This window comes from Drosophila innubila (genome assembly GCF_004354385.1).
Source record: "Drosophila innubila isolate TH190305 chromosome 3R unlocalized genomic scaffold, UK_Dinn_1.0 2_E_3R, whole genome shotgun sequence".
Taxonomy (NCBI): domain Eukaryota; kingdom Metazoa; phylum Arthropoda; class Insecta; order Diptera; family Drosophilidae; genus Drosophila; species Drosophila innubila.
The window spans coordinates 31454389-31467134 of record NW_022995380.1 but is presented as its reverse complement, the minus strand read 5'-3'; the positions used below and the strand labels follow the sequence as shown (position 1 = coordinate 31467134).

The following is a 12746-nucleotide window of genomic DNA, read 5'->3' as shown; positions in this document are numbered from 1 at the left end:
GAAATAAAGGAACAAAACAAGTTCCGATTAGTCGTTCTTGTGAGCGTTCATTTCGTTCATTAGTTCATTAAAGATAAATCGTTAACAATAATATCGGTCTACTGGCAGCAGCTGACTGTATGCTGTTGCACTGAATGGCAATATTAGCTAAAGAAGCAATTTCTTTTATGTACAGCGTGAAAAAATTATAATTTGTCAATATTAAGTGAATTTGCGGCACATAAAGAATAAAAACATAAAGCGGCAACTGTCAAAATGGTCAGTGACATAAAATTTAGACAAATTTGAGTATTGGGATAGAAAAATGGGCAGGTTAATGAATGTTGCCAGCGCAGCTCACCTGACTCACCTTTTTAGTCCAATCAGAGAATTAACAATTACTAATTTAAATATATATTTATTTCTATTTTATAAACAGATGCTTTTCATGCTGCTGTTCAGTCGCCAGGGCAAATTACGACTGCAGAAATGGTATATGGCATATCCAGACAAGACCAAAAAGAAGATTACCCGAGAATTGGTCACCACGATTCTCGCGAGAAAACCCAAAATGTGCTCATTTCTCGAGTGGAAGGACTGCAAGATCGTCTACAAGCGGTAAGAATTGAACAAAATAAATAAAACTAATTAATTAAACCTAAATAAGTATCAAAATACTTAGGTATTAAAACCGTTAGCGAAACCATCATCTTTAACCGGTAATAACCGATTGAAATGGCCAATCGTAACTAAGACCTTAACCGAAAAAGACTTTTTATTATCCGACAGCCCGAAAACCAAATTACAAACAAACAAAATCCTAACTTGAAGAGAAACTAGCTAATTCAAATAAGATCCTATGATTGGCCACTAAATTCTGCATTAAAATTTAATTGATTTGCTCAAAAATAATTTTCTCCTTATAAATCTTGAGCTAATTTGAGAATTTTGAAAATTGAAAATTTTATATCTCAAGTTTTCACTTTAAATCAACTACGTTTATTGTAATTAGTAAAAAACAACACTTTAAATTTGGTTCGGAGAACTTTTATTTATCTGTAAAAAATCATGCCAAATCGGACAAAAATTTTGTCTTGTAAAGTTGCTAACCCAAGCACTGAGCAATTTCAAACTGTCATAGCTTCGTGAAAACTCAACCGATTTTCAAAAGGAATACCATTTTGATCATGATTTAGCCTCTTAATTCATTCTGCATTCAAACTTTATTAAATTTGTTAAAAAAAATATTTTGCTAACAATTTCAATTTCATTGCTAAGGGTCCCCCCTTTGGAATTTTGAAAATTGAAAATTTTAAATCTCAAGTTTTCACTTTTAATCAACTCCTTATATAGCACTTAGTATAAAACAACACTTTAGACATGATTCTGAGAACTTTAATTTTTCTGTAAAAAATCATGTCAAATCGGACAAAAATTTTGACTTGTTAAGTTACTAGATCCCAAGTCTGACCAACTTAAAACTGTCATAACTTTGTCAAAATTAGACCGATTTTCAAACGGAATGTCATTTTGATCATGATTTAACCTCTTCATTTCTACATGCAAATAATATTAAATTCATTAAAAAATTTGTTTTTTTCTTAAATCTTGGTTTTGATTTCGACTTGTACAGTTGCTAAAGCAAATTTAGAATTGCCAATCTACTTTTAATAATTACTGAATTATTTTTGAAATCTTTCAGCTATGCCAGCTTATATTTCTGTTGCGCTATCGAGCAGAATGATAACGAGCTCTTGACTTTGGAGATAATCCATCGTTATGTGGAGCTATTGGATAAGTATTTTGGCAGCGTAAGTTAATCAGCATAGATATCTAGTCTGTATATAGTGGTATATATATTTGTTGCAGGTCTGCGAATTGGATATTATATTCAATTTTGAGAAAGCGTATTTCATATTGGATGAATTGTTGATTGGCGGCGAAATCCAGGAGACATCGAAAAAGAATGTGTTAAAAGCAATTGCCTCTCAGGATCTGCTACAAGAGGTCAGTACACCCGAGACATATGATCTATAATGCATATATATAGCCGGAGATCCATACATTTATATATATATATATATATTGTTAATTGTTCTCTCTCTATATATTTATTCAATTCGTTGGCTCTTAATTTTTTATTAGTGTTTGTTTTCACACAAGTCTCTTTTTAAAAGTCATTTCATACATATCACTCGGGATCATTATACGTTTCAATTTCTATATACTTAAATTTTTGATCTGTTTTACCTTTTTCTAATTTTTTCGACTCTAACAAACTGAAACTGAAAAAAACAAACTTAAAAGCAAGAAGAGTTTTTTTACTCACTGCAATAGCTTTTATTTGACTTACATATAAATATTTCATGAAATTGTTATTAATTTTAAGTTTAAATAATTTTTAACTTTGCATGCTTGATGCGAGCGTCAATTTATGTTCCGAAACAACTTGCCTATAAACAAAAACAAAACATATAAACAACAATTGTGAGAGTTAAACTCAATTTAATACATTTTAGCACAGTATTGAGCTTGCCATAATTATTATAAACCTGTAAACTTGTCAATCCAAAAATATATATTTCCTAACGTAGTTCCGTCCATCGATATCAAACCCACATAAATATATTAATATATAACTATATAAATGTATAATTGCCATTGATATGTAGTCAAATGTGTAGTACAATTCTTTTGTGTGTATTGTTTAACTAAAAAAAAAAAAAAACATAAAACTATAACTGAAGCATTATCGAGGAGTTATATCGTACTATATTTGTATGTTTTGCATGATCTTTGTAGTTGTATTGTTATAGTCGTTTTTGTAGTTCCTACTAACTGAATAATCTGTCTTCACATATGTATATTTTGATATACAACGCAGTACAGTATGTCAAGTAGTTGTTTTGACAAAAGAAAAAAAAATATTTAAATGAAATATAACATTTTTGTAAAAAGAAAAAATTATCATATTTAATTTTTGTCAAAGCAATTATTTAATGAACTGTAGATCAATACTTAACAATACATATCTAAATGTGTAATCCATAATACCCTTTCTCTTGTTATTACTATTAACGCTTTCCCTATCCGCCACTGCATATATCGATGTTAATACAACCATTCAACAGGACTTCAATGAGTATCTCAACTAATTAAAAATTAACAAAAAAAAAAAAAATATGAAAAAGATGAAAAAATAAAGTGTAAAAAATTAATAATGTATATTAAAACACAGATCCATTTACAATTATTTTAGCATTAGCTTAACTTTGTAGGCCCAATGAAAAAAGAAATTAAAAGATTGTTTCTTTCCCAATATTTTGTAAATTTTGAAAGATATAAACCTTTTTACAGTTCGATCTTCTAAAGTATATTTTGAGAGCAACAACAAACCAATTCAAGGCTGTAAATAATGCAAAAGCTTTTTCCGTTTAAGCCTTGGGAGTAGTTTTGTAATTGTGCTCCGTTTCCCTAGTCCCGCCCCCTGGCACGCCTTGAGCGCTTCTAATACGCATATGCATACATAAATACATCAGTGTTGTGCCTTACAGCATTATCATTGAATTTGCATTATCATTAAATACAAAAAATTCATGATAGTGACATCACAAATGAAATTCTACTAGCATTGAAAAATGAAATATAAAGAAATTTAATTTTACTAGCATTAAAAAAATTAAAAATTTTGCAATTATAATGAAAACCTAAATTCATTAGCATTGATAACTAATTTTTGGTTATGTATTGCAATCTATATAATGAAATTAAATTTCACTAGCAATAAAAAAAATAAATATAATGCAAATTTTTGTTTTGGCGTCAAATAGTTATAATGAAAACTTAATTTCATTAGCATAGATAACTATGTATTTTTAAAATATCAAATGAAATCTGTATAAAATAAAATTAAATTAAACTGCAAAAATTATATGTAATGCAAAGTTTGCTTCGACATTTAATTTTAATAATGAAAACTAAAATTCATTAGCATTGAAATCTATATTTAAAGTTATTAAATTACTATTTTCAATGCTATTGAGATAACATTTCATTGAAATAATTTTTTTTTTTCTATGTCAATGAGGTGAGCAATGCATTGCAAAATTAATTAATTAGGCACAACACTGGTGCACACATACTATGTGCAAATAACTGTTCACACACACACACACATACAGAGCTGTGCCGTTCTTCTTTCTTTCACAACGTTTAACACACACACACACACTGTGCATGGTGGATTAACTCAGCTGTGGGGAATAAATTCACCTTGGTCACAAAGTCACCACGCCGCACACATACACTTGTACAACTGTTACTCACATTTTTCTATGTATCTACTCTTCTTCTTGTTCTTATTGTTCTTATTCTCTGTACTCCAGGACGAAGCTGTTGAGGGCACTTTAAGAGACATTGGACTACTCTAAATAAAAAAGAAAAGAGACTAAAAAGAAACAAAGTCAAATGCGTAGAATGTAGTTGATATAACACATACATATATACACTTAAACGCACACATGCACGCCTGCGCCAACACACAATCTATCTCTCTCACACACACAATGCCTATACACACACATACACAAGTATTTTAGCTGCACTTAACTTGTATGTGTGTGTCTTTGTGTGTGTGCTGTTAAGCACTTAATGTTTATCGCTACACAACACTGAATAAGCGCAATTAGATCTGTCACACAGCGAGGCAAAAACCATTTAAAGCAAATTCAAAACAAATCAAAATAAATATTTAGAGATGTAAAAAAAAATTCGATGCATCGTTATATTGACTTTTGTAGAATCTATATAAAAATATATAGGCATATTTCTTGTGCAAAAACCAATTAATTGGTGTCTTTATATCATTGTTTCATATACAAAATATATATAGATTTAAAAATCCATAACGGTTTGAAATCGTTTTTTTTTACATCACTAGTTTCATCTGTAGACGCATTTGGCGCGGTTTTTCCTCCTCATCTTTAGACTTTTTTTCTTAAAAAAAGAAAGTTCATGCAAAACGCTAATAATACCCAGACATTATAAGTACTTATCTCCTCATGCGTTTATTAATTTAGATAATTAGCTAATCATTCCAAGACCATCAAAATAAAAATAAAAGCGATGATGATGTTAAAAAATAGGGAAAGAAAATGCAATACTACAAATATATAGAAAAAGTAAGCTTTAAAATTTTGAAAACACGAAAAATGAAATGTAAAACTTTTAGTAGTAAATAATAAAAAACAATATTAATAGTTTATATACAAAATATATACATTATATAACTCTCTTTATATACATATGTGTGTTGTACATTTTAGCCAAATTCCTGTGTTTTGTATTCAATAAAAAAACAAACTGAAATATTTTTCAAAACAAAAAAAATCACCAAATTGTATGTATGTGTACTTGTATGTAAAATAAATAAATTATGTACGTAATATGCTTAGAGGTAAGGTTGAACGGTGATCGTATTTATTGTACTTTTATTTTACAAATATTTTTAGTATTTATTGAATTTTTTATTATTATATTGGTAATCTAACTGTTTGCTGCTGGCTCGAATCACTGTTTCTACTGTTTCTCTTTCTCCCTACCACTTGCTTTGCTCTCCCGAATCGCTCTCTTGCGCTCTCTCGCTCTCTCAACAGCCCAACTGATGAATCTGTGCAATTGGTGTCCCATTCTCGCTTAGTTAATAATAGTGATGTAAAAAAGTCGGTTTCAAAATTGATATTGATTTTTTAAAGACATTAAATAATCAATATTACGACTTAATTGACATCACTATTTTATACGTCTGTTTATTTAGTTGTAGCTTATATATTTATTCATATATGTATACATATTTAGCTGCATAGATTTTATTATGTAAATTGTTTTCGTATTTTTTTGTTGGACGTTCATCGTAAGTGAAAAATACATAATGAAGATCGCATTTCCATTTTACAGGATGAAACGCCGCAAAGTTTCTTTGATGATCATGGCCTTGGCTAATTAAAACATCGACTGCAATCCTTAAATCCTTAAAAAGTCGCCTTAATTAATTGCGTGTATTTGTATTTTGTAATCAACATAACCTACAACCGATTACCGATAAATATCGTTCGTCTCTGTCTTAATTTTTTAAAATCAATAATTATAAAATTACCAGCTAGAATTTTTACATTCATATTATTCATAAATTCTGTAAAACACATATTTATATTTCATATTATTCATTTAATTCGCCGCAAAAGCAAATTTAATTTGCCAAAAAAAAACACATACTGTAGATCGAGTAATTATTATTACTATGAAAAAATACCAATTCTCTATTTTATTGAGTAAACAGGCAATTATGATTATTTCAATGTTATTAAAATTATTTAAATTCAAATCTTTTTTAAATACAAAAAAAAAAAAACAAATGTGGGAATTTATACACTGACAAAATAATTACTTGACGTACAGCATAATTATTTAATATTTAACAATTGAAAGCACATTTAACAACAATCATTGTTATACGTGTAAGCATTCATATCTAAAGTTTAAATAATAATCTGAATCATTTATTTAAAAAAAAAAAATTAATTACATGACCTGCGTGCTCAAATAAATATATATGTATACATTAATACTAACATGTAATGTCAGTCATGCTAAATATCTTAACACATCAACGATTAAACTGGCTTGCATTTTTTTTTAATTGCCAACTTTTGTTGCACCTGAAAGAATTTAAATAAATGCGCTAATAAAAATTAAATTCATACAATTAATTTAAATCATCGAAAGGTTTGTGATTCGGCTAGTTAGTGTGTTGCTGTCTGCTTAACTTAACGAGCTGCTCCACACTTGTGTGGAGTACAAAAAATGATCACATTTTGAAAATTGGCAGCTCGGTTTTTGTTGCGACATGACTATTTAGACAAGTTGGCAGCACTGGATGTAGTGTGGCTAACACTTTTGACAACTTTTTAGAAAAATAAATAGCTGTTCTGGCTGAAAAACTTCCGAAAAATAGCTGAATTAACGATGCAAAATAGCTTAAATACTAGTCAACTATTTTAGCACCGGCCTCCAGCAATTATTGCTTATATACAAAAAAAACATTTAAGCTGCGAGTGTTAGGTGAGGAGCATTATGATAATGAGGAGTAATGTCTTTTAACTTTATACCTAAAATATACCAGACTTTTGTGGTATATTAGATGGTAGTTAAAAAATACTGAATCAGAAATAATTAGAAAGCGTTATTGGTCGCGTGTGGCCACACAAGAAAATTTAAGTGCAGGTGAATGAAAATTTCAAAAAGAAATAACTTTGAAATAAATAAACGATGAAAATTTAAAATTCGAAACTAGATTAAATTCAGGAAAACATTTTTATGAAGGCTTGAAGTTCGTCACCCACAGAGGAAAGAAGTTACAAATTTAATTCTAAAAAAAATATGGAAAAATCGACAAGACTCTAACAAAAATTCTGGAAGAATTAAAAAAAAAATTATCTTCAATATTAAGAACAATTCCAAAATGGGTGAATTTTCTTGGATGCAACCAAATTTTTAATTTGATTAAACTAGAACAAGCTGTCAGATCGGGAAATTTTGTTTCCCATATACAGCTACTAAGAGCCATTGAAAATTCAACGATATGCTTAATATTTAATAAATAAAAAATTAATAATAATAACAAACAATAATAATAAAATCAAGTCCCAACTTGAAACAATTGTAAAAAAGTGTTGTAAGAAAAAACGATTTATGTTAAAATCGGGCTTATCTGCTTAATAAACATGGTAGGTATACGTTAAAAATTAAATTGAAAACTGAAAAAACAACGCATAAATGTAGGCAATAGAATTGAGCAAAATACAATTTTCTTATTGACGAATTGGCTTATAGTGATTTACTTTACTTCAAAAGGCTAAACTATTTGTGGTTATCGGATAAAAAATAAAAAATTTCCAATATTTATTGTGAATGTAATGAAACTATTAATTAAAGTTAATTTTAATAGCTTTATTTTTTAATTCTTAAGATAGCCACACAAAACAGACATTTACTCGTTTTTATGTTAAAACTAAATCGATTTACACAAAAATACTGAATATCGATTTAAGCGATTAAAAGTTAAATTGATTGTCAGCACTAGCACGAAAGCGCGCGCAGCATTTATGAAAATGAGAGCAAGTTATTTTGTGAGCAGTTGAGCCAACAAAAGAGAGCGCGAGAGTAAAAGAGAGAGTTATTGTGAGCAACGCTCCCGCTATTTTCCCACTGTTGTTGATGGGACTTTCCGCTGCGGCCGCCAAATTTTTCAACACGCCGAATTCGCGGCCAGGAGCAGCAGCAGCAGCAGCGACGCCGACAGCAGCAGCAGCCGAGTGAGCGAAACAGCACAGAACAGTTTTCAGTTTTCGGGTCAGTCAGAGCGCACCATCGTCTTCAGCGAGGCACAAGCACACACGAGCGCTAGGTGTGTACGTTACGGTTGTGTGTGTACCACACACACACAGACATCAATTTTCTTTCATTTGCCACACACCAAAAGTGGACAAAAAAAAACATATATACACATATATATATAAAGCAGGAAAATGTACAAGAAACGTAGGAAAACTTGAAAAAACTCATGTTGAAAATTTTCCATTAACTGAAATGAAAACAATTAAGTAAAACGCAGTGCACGAAAACGCGAAATCTCAAACGAAAACGTAACGAAAATTGAAAATGAAAAAAAAATATGTAGAATAAAAAGAAGAAGCTGAAAGATTTGAGTGCAAAATCTTAACGCCTATTGAAAAGGGCGCAAGTGAAAAATAAAGCGGAAAGAAAAGATAAAAAGAAAACGGCAGCAGTGAAATGTGAAAATGTAAAACAAAATGAAAGTGGAAAATGGCAAAGTTAATAAATGTGCAAATTTGTCAGCAACAGCAGCTTTAGAGTTTTTGCAAATTGTCCAGCTAAATAAAATATATGGTACACATAAAATTTTGTGCCTGCGCGAGTGTGCGTCGGAATGTGTGTGTGTGTGTGTGTACATATGCGTGTGTGCGTGAAAATTACGTTGTCATACGTGCAAAGTGCAAAATTCAAACAAAACTTTAAAATTGCAAGGGTTTTTATTTATTATTTTTGAATTTTTAGCAATGAAAAAATATATAAACATTTAATTAAATACATTAAAATGAATAGAAGACGCGCATTCAGGGACTTAAGTGCTACATGTGGGTGTGCGTGTATGTTTGTAAAAGTTCGTGTGTGTGTGTGTTGTATGCCAAGGAATTAACGCACAGGAGTAGTCGAGACAGCATGCAAAAAAAAATTCTCTATCTATTGCGATTTGCTCATGCGGCTCGAAAAGAGCGAAGTGCGCAACGAAGAGAGGAGCATGAAAAGAGAGAGAGACAGGGAGAGAGAGTAGGAATAGGAGTATGTGACGACGTTGAGAGGTGGGAGCGTGAGGGCGAGCAATGTTCAGTGGGTACAAAGTGTTCAATTCACACACACCTACAAAGCAACCTATGAGCAACGTAAAAGTGTGCGTGTGTGTGTGGGGGCTGCAGTGTTGCCAACTCTTTGGAACCCCAAAAAAAAATATTAAAGTCAGATCAACAAACAAACTTAGCTAGAAAAGGCTTGAAAATCTGCAAGAAAACCAGTTAAAAAACACATAATACCCTTTTTATTTGTCAATTTTAATGGCGAGAGGCCATAAAACCATTTTACAGATTTCTTTAAATTTGTACTTATATTTTACGAAGGAAATTCTCTTAAACTTCCTGCGAATTGCCCACGAAAAATAGTGCTGCATACTTTGCAGCAAAACAGTGTTGGAAAACTTTCAAAGCAAATTATCTATTTGTGACAGCTAGAATTGACAATGGCTACAATTTGTAAGCAATTCTCTACAAAATAATAAAAATAAAAAAATGTTTTACATTTGTGTAAAATTATAATTTGGCTTCTTTCAGTGTTGAGAAAGTTCTTTTTGCACCTGCGCTAGCACTGTTTGCTTACATATCCAACATGTTTTGTTAACATTTATTTAAATATTGTTTTGTACAAACTTGCTTTTAAAAAAATTTATTATTGCTCCATAAATTTGTTCGCGTTGCTTAAGGCACTGAAACTTTTGTTCAAGTTATGTACCAAAATTGTGCACTCTTTTTTGCACAAACGTTTTGTGGTAGATTCGAGGTGTGATGACTTAAAAACAATTTAAAAATCAATTAAATAATATAAAAGTGATCTTATGATGGAAAACGCTTTTAGATTTGATTTGATTGCACGAAAATTATGCTTTAAGGACAATTAGTCCTTTGATTCTATAATATTTTGAAAGTCCAGGTCCCAACAATAGTTATGATACTAATCTTGTCAGATTTGAAGTACAAACACTAAAGATTTGCTAACAAAAACATGGTAAAAAGATTAAATACTTAGTGTATTTCTAGTACATATCGAGGCCTATTTGCAAAAATGACTTAAGCGCCATTTTTCCGAAATTTGTTATTGATGCAAATGTGTTCATAATAACCAACCGCATCTGCACACAAATTATTAAATTTTTACTGTAGTTACATATATATTTACAATGATATTGACCTGTCAATTATAACGTAAGCGACAAGCGGCATACGAAACACAACACACGATTACTCAACATTACTGCCTCCTGTAAAATATGCTTTTTGGCGCTTATGCAAATAGGCCTCGATATCTTTGTTTTGAAAATATATAGAATTTCCGACAGTCGCCATTTCAAAATTGGCATTCGAAAAACTCCAAATACGGCGGGAAAATAGCTGATTTGGCAACACTATAGCCGATCAAAGAGTACTCAACCGTAGCCCCCCATTAGCATCATCATCAATAATTTTATTTAATTTCAACAATAATTATTCGCACACTTAAGAACCACAAAATTGATGCGGCGTAAGGCATTTCACTTTTTATTTATTTTTATTTTTGTGCCTGCCTCGTTTACACACACAGCAATTTAATGTGTGCGTTCCACTGTGCCAGTGTTCGTTGCTCCCTTTTGTGTTGTTTTTCGTAGTGATTTATCCTTAAACTTGGCCACTTTTGCACACAGTTAGCTTTTGGTGTGGTGGGTTGTGGTGGTGAATTTGTGAGTGCGCATGTCAGCTGGTGACCAGGACATGAATATACACCTCCCACGTCGCGACTAGCTGGCAACAGCGGCACACATACATACATATGTATACTGTATATATATATACATGTATAAATTTGCTGCTTGTTGTTGCTTCTTTTTAGTGTTACTTTTTTTGCACTACTATTTTTTTATTGTCATAGAAAGTAGCAAATTTCAAGTGTGCGCACTATAATTAGAATTCTGCATAAAGCGTTTTGACAATTGTCCTTGATTATAACGTAGCTCAGTTTTGTGCGTGGGCGTTGCACACACACACTCACACACAACAATATATATACACACTCGCCAACAATTGGGTCTAAAAGATTTCAAGCCATTCCCTATGAAATATAAACTTTGTGGTCATCATTAAAGTAACTATTATATTTTTCTTATTGTTGATATAAAATTGGCTGCCTACTTTTAGGAACTATGCAAATTAATTCCTGTGTTGAAGACTTCAACGTTTATAAAACTTAAAATGCAATTTCAGTAGAGATTTTAATGCTCTCTTTCGCGCTCGCTCGTTCTCTCTCTCCCTCTCTCTTGACACGCTGTTGATATCATATTTTTGCCAGTTTTATTATTATGTGACGTGCCTGCTACTTTATGTGTGTGCGTGTGAGTGTGTGTGTGAAGAGCAATGTGTGGTTAAATTCGCTCAAATAACGGGTATTTGCAGCTCTCCATAAATTCACCACTCACCATGAAAATATAAGATATAAGAAATTATGTGAATAATTTTTAAATAAATTTATAATTTGACATTCTTGTAATTTAATGTAGTGAATAGTGTAATAATTTATTAGTAAACTCTCTACTTGTAACAGTAGAAAACAAATAAATGAATACAAATACATCACAACACTCAATGCGCTCTCTGTCTCGCTCACGCTCACCAGCTCTCTCTCGCGCTCTTACACCCTGTCCCTCTCTCAGTGTACATTATGTTATCTTGAAACTTTTATTGCCTGTTGTTGCTTTTTTTGGGGGTGCGGCGCCCACGTAGCGAAAAAGGAGGCACAACCAAAAGAGAAGGAGAAAGGAGATGAAAAAACATGCTCCAATTGAACATTCCAACATTTTCACTGCTGCTGTGTGTATGTGTGTGTGTGTGTGTGTGTTTGTGTGTGCGTGTCAAAACAAATGTAAAATAATCGCATACAATGTATCAAATACATCAATTGTGATCAGCTCTTAAACTTTTTTTGTGTTTTTTAGTGCAACGCTTGAAGTAAAAAGTCAACAAACGTTAATTGTAAATAAGTAACAAAAAAAGTATAACAACAACAACAAGCACTCCACCAAATAAATTTACAACAAATACAACTACAATGCTATACATATATTTAGAAACCAATAACTATTAATAAATACAAATGTAAAATATAAATAAACTAAAATAAAAAAAAAACCAAACAAAAAATTATAAATTATTGCAATTATATATAAATAAATAAAATAATAATAACTATAGCTAAAATAATTACAAGCTGAGGGGCGCAGTGGGGCGCACGTAAAATTCCCGGCAATTCAATGTCTGGATAAAAAAACAGCAACAACAAGTTGACCAATGGATGAAAATGCAGCCGTCGTCGTCATTTTTGTCGTCGTCGTC

At 31.2% G+C, this 12746-nt stretch overlaps 1 protein-coding gene and 1 long non-coding RNA gene across 5 annotated transcripts; both read left to right on the top strand.

Annotated features, from left to right (window-relative positions):
* The first annotated feature begins 104 nt into the window (after positions 1-104).
* LOC117791262 (AP-1 complex subunit sigma-2) lies at positions 105-6148 on the top strand. Of its 4 annotated transcripts, none has more exons than XM_034630969.1 (5): positions 105-258; positions 419-597; positions 1682-1790; positions 1849-1986; positions 5935-6148. In XM_034630969.1, exons 1-5 carry the CDS (start codon positions 256-258, stop codon positions 5977-5979), a joined length of 474 nt encoding a protein of 157 aa, XP_034486860.1. In that variant the 5' UTR covers positions 105-255; the 3' UTR covers positions 5980-6148. The 4 variants fall into 4 exon arrangements, with proteins under 4 accessions (XP_034486860.1, XP_034486862.1, XP_034486859.1 ...); XM_034630971.1 differs by lacking the exon at positions 5935-6148 and adding an exon at positions 3111-3167; XM_034630968.1 differs by lacking the exon at positions 5935-6148 and adding an exon at positions 4365-4706 and having other exon boundaries at positions 106-258.
* Positions 6149-8057: 1909 nt separating this feature from the next.
* LOC117790954 lies at positions 8058-12402 on the top strand. Its single transcript, XR_004618009.1, has 2 exons — positions 8058-8443; positions 12350-12402. It is a non-coding gene; the product is annotated as an uncharacterized LOC117790954 (long non-coding RNA).
* Positions 12403-12746: the final 344 nt, after the last annotated feature.

Bases quoted from the DNA above. Each gene is read 5' to 3' on its own strand.
- LOC117791262 (XM_034630969.1), top strand. The intron at 598-1,681 runs GTAAGAATTGAA...GAAATCTTTCAG, and splicing joins TGCAAGATCGTCTACAAGCG to CTATGCCAGCTTATATTTCT. The intron at 1,987-5,934 runs GTCAGTACACCC...TCCATTTTACAG, and splicing joins CTCAGGATCTGCTACAAGAG to GATGAAACGCCGCAAAGTTT.